This window comes from Camelina sativa, chromosome 15 (genome assembly GCF_000633955.1).
Source record: "Camelina sativa cultivar DH55 chromosome 15, Cs, whole genome shotgun sequence".
Taxonomy (NCBI): Eukaryota; Viridiplantae; Streptophyta; class Magnoliopsida; order Brassicales; family Brassicaceae; genus Camelina; species Camelina sativa.
This window is the reverse complement of record NC_025699.1, coordinates 27646467-27656196: the sequence shown is the minus strand read 5'-3', so window position 1 is coordinate 27656196 and position 9730 is coordinate 27646467. Positions and strand designations below refer to the sequence as shown.

General features: G+C 39.3%; 1 protein-coding gene across 1 annotated transcript; it reads right to left on the bottom strand.

Moving 5' to 3' along the window:
- LOC104747721 (diacylglycerol kinase 3) lies at positions 5336 to 8454 on the bottom strand. Its single transcript, XM_010469404.2, has 12 exons — positions 7897 to 8454; positions 7471 to 7593; positions 7242 to 7379; positions 7080 to 7165; positions 6898 to 6985; positions 6740 to 6815; positions 6570 to 6652; positions 6372 to 6442; positions 6199 to 6276; positions 6027 to 6114; positions 5829 to 5945; positions 5336 to 5735 (listed from the first exon to the last, which is right to left on the bottom strand). The coding sequence occupies exons 1-12, from the start codon at positions 8266 to 8268 to the stop codon at positions 5577 to 5579; spliced, it is 1479 nt and encodes a 492-aa protein (XP_010467706.1). The 5' UTR covers positions 8269 to 8454; the 3' UTR covers positions 5336 to 5576.

Sequence of the window (9730 nt, the reverse complement as noted above, 5' to 3'; positions counted from 1 at the left end):
AACTGGCAGAGATCACATACGTCCACGACGAGCTGAACAAGTAGCTGGGCATCGAATATACATTGAGTCAGATAGAGAGTATTCTGAAGAAGAAGAAGTTTCAGATCATAGTCAAGAGACAATGAGGAGAAACAAGAACAGAGATCATGGCAGGGATTATGATCCTTTGAGGTAGCAGCTGAAGCACCTCAAGATTCAGTATCCTTCTTTTCATGGTACCAATGATCCAGAGACTTATCTAGACTGGGAAAGGAAGATGGAATCTAACTTTCAGGTTCAAGGTACTTATGAGCTGAACAAGGTGAAGATAGCTATATCCGAATTCAATGGCTATGCTTTGTTGTAGTGGGAGCAGCTGGGACTTACTAGACATCGACAGAGAGAGCCTGCTATCACTACATGGGAACAGTTAGTCACGCAGATGAGAAAGAAGTTTGTGCCTACACACTACCAGAGAGAGATTCTTAACAAGTTGAGGCATCTCACTCAAGGTACTAAGTCTTTAAGAGACTACTATCAGGAGCTGGAAACGCTTATGATCAGGGTTGATCTAAGGGAAAGTGAAGACATGGTTATGTCTAGGTTTCTTGGAGGTTTGAACAGAGAGATTCAAGACAAGATAGAGCTGCAGAACTATGAAGATGTGCAAGAAATGGTACATAAGGCAGAGTTGATTGAATCGCAGATCAAGAGAAAGGGAGTGAGGTCTACGTTTACGCCTAACATGTCCAAGCCGAGAGAGTTCAGTAAACCCGCCTTCATCAAGGACAGCAAACCCATGACAGCCACAGTCAAAGAGGAAGTTAAGAACGATTACAAGCCCAAGAATAGCACCTCTACAAGTCATATCAGGTGTTTCAAATGCCAAGGAATGGGGTATTATTCCAGAGACTGTCCTAACAAGAAGATGTTTCTTCTTCAAGAAGGAGGAGAGATTGTGCCTGTAGACAGTTCAGAGAGTGAACCAGAGTCTGAATTCGGTGAAGGAGGTGAACCAGCAGTTATGGGAGAGATGTTGGTAGCACGCAGAGCTTTAAGTGTTCAGATTCATCCAGATGACAGAGGGCAGCGTGAGAACCTATTTCACACCAGGTGTATGGTTTAAGACAAGGTCTGCACCTTGATCGTTGATGGTGGAAGCTGTACTAATGCAGCTAGTGAAGAGATGGTACAGAAGCTTAATCTCAAGACCACTTCACATCCAAGACCTTACCAGCTACAGTGGTTGAACAACAAGGGAGCGTTAACAGTTTCGCAGCAAGTGATGGTGAAACTAACGATTGGGAAGTATGAGGATGAGCTGCTATGTGATGTGATTCCGATGAAATCAAGTCATATTCTATTGGGAAGACCATGGCAGTTCGACAGAAAGGTGGTTCATGATGGCTACACCAACAAGCAATCGCTTGAGTTCAAGGGACGTAAGGTTACTCTTCTACCACTTACACCCAGCGAAATCTACAAGGACCAGCTTCACATGAACCGCAAGGATACAGAGAAAGTGTCTCACAGCCTGTACATCAATCACAGCGAATTCAACAAGCTATTTGATCCAGAGATGACCACATTCATGTTTGTTTATAAAGAGACACTCACCAGTACCAAGCCAGCAGAAGAGCTTCCACGCGAGATGATAGAGATTATAGAGGAGTACAAGGATGTATTTCCAGAAGAGATACCTCCAGGCTTGCCTCCAATACGTGGGATAGAGCATCAGATCGATTTGGTACCAGGTTCAGCTCTACCGAACAGACCAGCTTACAGAACCAATCCTGTAGAGACTAAAGAGCTGCAGAAGCAAGTAGAAGAGTTGATGAACAAGGGACACATCAGAGAGAGCCTCAGTCCATGCGCAGTACCAGTCTTGCTCGTACCAAAGAAAGATGGTTCATGGAGGATGTGTGTTGACTGCAGAGCTATTAACAATATCACAGTGAAGTACAGACATCCGATCCCGAGATTAGATGACATGCTGGACGAGCTATGTGGGTCAACAGTCTTCTCAAAGATCGATTTGAAGAGTGGGTATCATCAGATCAGAATGAAGGAAGGAGATGAATGGAAAACAGCTTTCAAGACCAAGCAAGGGCTCTACGAATGGCTAGTCATGCCGTTTGGTCTCACCAATGCTCCTAGCACCTTCATGCGTTTAATGAATCATGCTCTCAGACCTTTCATTGGCGTCTTCGTGGTTGTGTACTTCGACGACATCCTCATCTACAGCAAAGGTCTAGAAGAACACTTAGAACACATCCGCCAAGTTCTAAATGTTCTTCGTTCTCAATCCCTCTTTGCTAATTTTTCTAAATGTTCGTTCTGTACTACTGAGGTTGTCTTTCTAGGCTTTGTTGTCAGTGCAGAAGGAGTTAGAGTGGACGGTGAGAAGGTCAAGGCTATTAAGGAGTGGCCAACACCCAAAAACGTGGCAGAAGTCAGGAGCTTTCATGGACTAGCAGGATTCTACAGGCGATTTGTCCAAGACTTCAGTACTATTGCAGCGCCACTTACAGAAGTTGTCAAGAAGGATGTAGGGTTCAGATGGGAGGAAGCACAAGAGAAGACGTTTTCAACCTTAAAAGAGAAGCTTATCACTGCCCCTATTCTCTTACTTCCTGATTTTATGAAAACTTTTGAGATTGAATGTGATGCCTTCGGAGTGGGTATAGGTGCGGTTTTGATGCAGGATAGGAAACCAGTAGCTTACTTCAGTGAGAAGCTAGGAGGATCGACGTTAAACTATCCTACATATGACAAGGAGTTGTACGCCTTAGTTCGGGCTCTTCAAACGTGGCAGCATTACCTGTGGCCCAAGGAGTTCGTTATTCACACTGACCACGAGTCCCTGAAGCATCTCAAAGGACAACAGAAGCTCAACAAGAGACATGCCAGATGGATGGAGTTCATAGAGACTTTTCCCTACACGGTTAAGTACAAGAAAGGTAAGGATAATGTAGTCGCAGATGCATTATCCAGGAGGTACACTCTCGTTTCTACTTTGTCTTCCAAGCTAGAAGGTTTTGCTGAAATAGTAGAACTTTATGAGACTGACATCGATTTTGCTGAGAGCTATGGCAAATGCCATAAGTTTGCTTTTGAAAACTATTATAGGCAGGATGGATATCTATTCTTTAAGGATCGATTGTGCATACCAAGAGGATCCATGAGAGAGCTGCTGATCAGAGAGGCTCACGGAGGTGGACTAGCTGAACATTTTGGAGTGTCAAAGACTCTACTTGGACTGCAAGAACACTTCTATTGGCCGAAAATAAAGAAAGACGTTGAGAAGGTTTGTTCTAGGTGCCATATCTGCAAAATGCCGAAGGGTAAGGTACAGCCCCACGGCCTGTACACTCCTCTCCCTATCCCTTCTCAACCTTGGACTCATATTTCTATGGATTTTGTTCTTGGCTTACCTCGAACCAGAAATGGTAGAGATTCGATTTTCGTTGTGGTTGACAGGTTTAGCAAAATGGCTCACTTCATTGCCAGTCACAAGACGGATGATGCTGTTATTGTAGCTAACTTGTTTTTCAGGGAAGTAGTACGTCTGCATGGAATACCTCAAGTAATCGTTTCAGACCGAGATACTAAGTTTCTAGGACACTTCTGGAGAACGCTATGGGCTAAACTCGGAACCAAGCTATCATTCTCAACCACATGTCATCCGCAAACAGATGGGCAAACCGAAGTGGTGAACAGGACGCTATCTACACTCCTCAGGACCTTAGTGAAAAGCAATCTCAAGTCATGGGAAGAATGTTTACCACACGTAGAGTTCGCATATAATCACGCTAAGCATTCTGCTACTCTATTCTCTCCTTTTGAAATTGTTTATGGTTTTAATCCACAATCACCTCTAGACTTGATTCCTTTACCTTTAAGTGTGAAGTGTAGCTTTGATGGCAAAGAAAAGGCTGAACAGGTCAGGAGGATACATGCTAAAGCTAAGGAGAACATAGAGAAAAGAACCAAGCAGTACGAGAAACATGCGAACAAGGGCAGAAAGGAGATCGTTTTCGAAGAAGGAGACTTGGTGTGGATTCATCTACGCAAGGATAGGTTCCCAGAAGAGAGGAAAAGCAAGCTTCTACCACGAGCTGATGGTCCATTTGAAGTCATCAAGAAGATCAACGACAACGCCTACCAGATTGATCTTCAAGGTAAGTATAATATATCTTCAACATTCAATGTTTCTGACTTGCTTCCTTATTATGCAGATCCCGATTTGAGGACAAATCCTTTTGAAGAGGGGGAGGATGATATGATCGTGGCCAGCAAGGAGACAGAAGCTGCAGAGAAACCGGAGATCGTGGGAAGGATCACTCGTTCAAGAGCTAAGGAGATGGCCAAGGAAGCTCATGCACTCATAGCTGACGGGTCATTCAATCTACCGAGGATCCAAGTCTTCAACATATCCACCCTGAAGACTTCACCCGGTAATGATAACTAGATAACTTAGGTGTGAAGTTTGTACTCTTTTTCCCATAGCTGAGTTTTGTCCCAATGGGTTTTCTCAGTATGGTTTTTAATGAGGCAAATGGATCACTACGTCGAGTTATCTAGAAGTCATTACCAATGGGGAATAATGTACTTCTGTACTAGTACAAGTGACTTCTGCACTACTACAAGTCACTTAGACGTTTTGCTGTTTTCTTATTTCCTTAAAACATCTTGCTGTTTTATTTTGAACTGCATGTTGTTTGGAGTGTCGAGCCCTAGGGTTAATTATAAAACCCCATAGCTACGCCTCTTTGTTCTTTAGCGAAGAAGTATGTTGAACAAGTATTGTTAAGCTTTTTCTCTCAATTCGAATTTCGTTCTTGATTTCTGAGTTTCTATACACTTTGTGATTCAGAAACTCTTCACTTTGTTTTCAATCCATATAACCATCTAAACAATCCTCACCATCTCATCATTGCTTTTATCACTCGATCACCCCCATATTCACCCCCATTATCGTTCACGCACCATCACTATCGAATCTCATCACTAGTCACTTGCCTTCAGCCTTTCATCGGAGTTCTATCCTAGAGAGATCGTATTAGTATGTCGAGCACATATATTGTTTCTGATCATCAAACTATATGTGAAAAATTGAAGAGAGGAGGAACATAGTATTAGGATAAGTTGTCTTATCTTCTTCTTGCGTACTTATCTCTCTATTAAGGGTTATCTCTATGAGATTTCTCCTTATTCTCTGTGTACAATCCCAACTGTATTGTGTATATAAGGAGCTCTTCATACATCAATAAACGTACAATTCACAATATCTTTACATAGACCGTTGAGTGTATTTAATGAATCTAACAAGTAATAATATACAGATAATGAATCATGACCAAATATAATCTCGCATTTCTTATAAATAATAAACAAACTTCATTCCTCACAAGTCACAACACAGAAATATACAAAACCGACAAGCAGAAATAATCAAAAGTCACAATTCTTCAAATTTCAAAATAGAAAAGAAGATGACTAAAAAGCTTAGACTATATCTATGACTAAACTGAATCAAATCCAAATACAAAACAATTAGCTTTGTACAAAGAATCCAGCTTTTGAATCTCTCAAATTCATTCATTATTTATCATTAAAGATTGAAAAGGAACTTTCTTGATCTCCACAAATGTTGAGTACTCTGTGCTCATTGGTTGCTTCCATGGCTCACCATCCATTTGCAAGAACGCGTCCCTCCAGTCACCTCCTCTTAGCTCAAATCTTACCGCAGCAGCCTGCCAATGATCACCAAAAATGGAACCTTTTCAGTCAAACTCTCATGGCTAAAAAAAGATTCTAACATTGGCCAGTGTTTTTGTTAAGTTTACCTGAGCTATGTGTATGGCAGAGATAAGCTCAGCCATGACAAATGACGCGTGCCATCCTTGCTTAAAACCAAAAATCTCTATCAAACCATCATCACAATGTGCTTCCACAAATCCTCTCTGGAAAAAAATCGATAAACCATTCGAGTTAGCATCAGAAAACTGAGTTCATTTACGCTGAAACGAAACAGAAAACAATACCTTCTCTAGATACTCCGGCTTTAGATTACCCCACGGATGGCTTCCACTTCCATAGCTGTGAAGATTCAATGCCACAATTGATCTCACACTACAAGTAAAAAAACAAGCATTGGGGTTAAGCATTGAGATCATAGATAATAATAGGTAAAAATCAGAAGTAATTTTTTCTTACCTTTTCGGGACTGGAACCTCCTCCCAATCAGCACAGTTGGCTTTTTTGATGTGTATTTTCATAATGTTCCTAAGTCCCCTGCAAATTCAGATAGTACAGATAAGGTGTCAAGAACACATCGAAGAGCTTTAAGCAGAAACTTACAAACAAGTTCAAGAACACAGCCAACGAACCTTAAACCTGGATCATTAACACAAGGCGTGCAAAACCAACCCTGAGTGCAACCAAAACCTGAATAAATAATCTGCAAAAAAACAAATGTTGTGTGGTTAATAATCTCGTTTTTCAAAACCGACACAACTACTTAAGCTTCTAACAAAGACAACGAATGGGACTCAAGTTTGGATGAAGACAAGATATAATAAACAAACCTTATTTGAAATAGGGCCTTGAGCAAGATATGGTTTAGTGTTGCGAAGATGGTGGAAGCCATATGCAACTTGAGCATCCATACCTAAACAAACCCGACAAACACTAGAATCTGGTCACAGAAAATAATTGTAAAATTGTGTTATGGTTATCAACGAAAAGTCCATCAAACCTATGCTTAAGTAATTGTAGAAAACGCCTTCATAAGACTTTGCCAGTGGAGATGCGTCTATTCCGGCGTCCAAACCCTGAAACCACAAGAAAAGCCTTGGTCATTACTAGATCATGACAATTTACAAAAGCATATGCTGATGATTTAATGAGCCAAACCTGATCAAGTTCATTGTCCTCGGCGGGTTTTAAAGAATACGGAGGATCCACAACTTCTCCTGATGGCATTGACACTAATATCTTCCAGCTGCAACACCATATTACAAAATTAACACACATTTTTACAACAAGGCTAATAGAATAAAAGCTAACCGTTTGGGGGTAAAATAAGACTTTTTTACCTGTCTAGTCGAGCAACTGGACCCATACTTGCACGATGGAGTGTTCTTTTAATAGCGGATCTCCATGCAAAAGGGAACGAACCACCCTGAAGAAAACATATTCAGTCGCAATGCAAAGAGCCTTGTCATGAACAACATAAGAGAGAAGAAAGACTCACTCACCCAACCAAAACTTCTAGAGAGATCATTCCCAGTACCGAGAGGGATAACGCCAACAGGAGGAATAGGTAACTTCCCTTCTTTATTAAGCTCTCCAAGACATCCAAGAACCCAACCAACAGTACCATCACCACCTGCAACCTACCGAACCAAATTCCATTTTCAACATTTCTAATTTCTAAAAACGTAAAGACCATGAGATTATTAAGATATAATGTTGTTGCGTACTCACCATAATCCTCAACCTTGCTCTGCATTCTTTAGCACATTCATCTCCTTTCGCTGCCACCGTCTCCAAACACGCCAACCCGTATTGAACAAACTCATGAGGCTTCACTTCCGTAAGGTCAAACACCTGAATTTACAATCATCACCAACTCCAAATATCAACAACTCCAAATTACTTCCACCATTTTCAAAAACAACAACATCATCTCAAGAATTTCCAAAAGACTAAATCTTTGAACTAAACTCATCCTTACTAGATCTAACACATCAGCTAAGCATGTATACATAAACTTAAAAAAGCCAGAGACTTTTATAAGTATTCCCCAATTGATACAAGAATAAGATAAGATCTGATCAAAACAGAACACTAGAAACTCAATCAAAAACACAGACACTCTCTAAAGATACTGAGAGAGAAAAAAAAAAGAACCTGTTCTTCGCTCATCAAGAGTTGAAGCCTCTCTTTAAGCACAGGACCATGACGACCACCAGATTTGGGGTTAATGAAAACAACCATTGGGGCATGAGGAGCCATATCAGCAACAGCACCACCAGGAAGAAGCAAATGATCAGGAATGGCCGTCGAATCCTTCCGTTTGATACAGTCACGCATAGCTAGACGGATATACTCAGGCATCATAAGCCTCTGACGAAGCTCAACTTTATCAACACCAACCCATGTCAGATTAGAGAGTCCACAACCTCTCATCGCCTTTGAATCTGCCATCGTTGTTGATGATGGCCGTGGTGAACCCACGAATTTCTCTTTCGACGCATCGGATTTTGATACCGGAGAGTCCATTGGTCTCGCCGGAGAAGACGACGAGAACAAAAAAAGTTGATTACTTTACGGTCTCTGATTGGAGAAAACAAAGGAATATTCGAAAACCCAGATAATAAAAATTGGATTTTTATTTCTTCTTCTTCTTCTCTGAGAGATTTTGAAATCAAGCAATATAAAAATCTTCGTTGACAGTTTGTATTTTCTGTGTCTGTTTTGTCTTTTTTATTTATTTATAAAATGATAAATTTCGAAGACAGCGCATAAAAACGTGTGAATTAATTATTTAAAAGGAATAAAAGTTTTAATTTTTACACGGTTGGATTTTATTCTGACGTCATAAAACTGCCCATCTACTCGATGTTATTTACGAGACTGCCACTTTCTAGATCTTTTTGTTTGAGAGATTCTTTTTTTTTGGTGGAAAGCATATAAGTTTTGACATTTTGAAAGTGACTGATAAAATGCTTTGTAAAAGTTCTATTTATTTTTAGAATAATATTCATTAAGAATGAGATTAAGTTAATAAATTTTCAAAAATTTGTAGTAATCACAATTTAATGGTTAATTACATTACTTTATGTAATTAAGATTTAGGGATCTTGTATTTGAGTAATGTTAAAGTTATATGATTGAAAATTGAGAAAAAGGAGATTTTAAAACTTTATTTTAGGTCTCTAGAATAGCAAGAAAATCATGGTATATTTGGAAAACCAAAGCAAAGGAATATTAAATTAGATATTGTTAGAATAAGATCTAATACCCATTATTATATTCAGAAATGGTTTCATTAGGTGAATATGATATGGATACAATTAATTAAACAAGTTTGTTTGATTTGTTTCCTATTATTTTACTACATTATTGGTTTCTTTTTTCCTATGTAGAAAATATTATTCCAACAAATAAAAACAAAATTATTATTATGTTTAGAAAGAGTGGCGTTTTCGTCTTTACACAAGTGAAAAGTTTTGAAGTTTAGTGGATTTTCCACAGAATGGGAGCCCCACGTTTGGTATTGCCCACTCAGGAATTAGGAAGGGGTCACTGAAAGCTACACTTCTATTTCTATGTACTTTTGTCTTAATTCTCACTTAAAATTTCCTTCATACTTTTTCTTGCAGTATTGGTTGATAATTTGATATAGTATAAAATTGTTAGAATAAAAAAAAAAAAAAAAAAAANAAAAACATCATTTACTGCTTTCTCCGTTGCATGATGTTTAGGGAAAAAAACAAATGATTTCACCAATGTAATGTTTTGTGACCAATATATATCAAAACTTTTGGTCGACGTAAACATTTTTTATGTGGTAAAGGAAGAACAAAATCTGGTGGCTGATAAAAAAGTGGGGTCTAAGATATTTTATGAACTAGAACTAGAAGACATTGGTGTGAGTTCTCATTTATTTACAAAAAAAACATATCTGGTAATTTTTCGTGACGAATCATTCCGCCTCGATTAATGACTAATCCCCGTTTAG

What these genes read in the sequence shown, in the direction of transcription:
- LOC104747721 (XM_010469404.2), bottom strand. Translation starts at nt 8,268, where the DNA reads ATGGACTCTCCGGTATCAAAATCCGATGCGTCGAAAGAGAAATTCGTG. An exon ending in TCTTGATGAGCGAAGAACAG is followed by an intron (nt 7,594 to 7,896) that starts GTTCTTTTTTTT and finishes TTGTAAATTCAG; the next exon opens with GTGTTTGACCTTACGGAAGT. An exon ending in GAGCAAGGTTGAGGATTATG is followed by an intron (nt 7,380 to 7,470) that starts GTGAGTACGCAA and finishes TTGGTTCGGTAG; the next exon opens with GTTGCAGGTGGTGATGGTAC.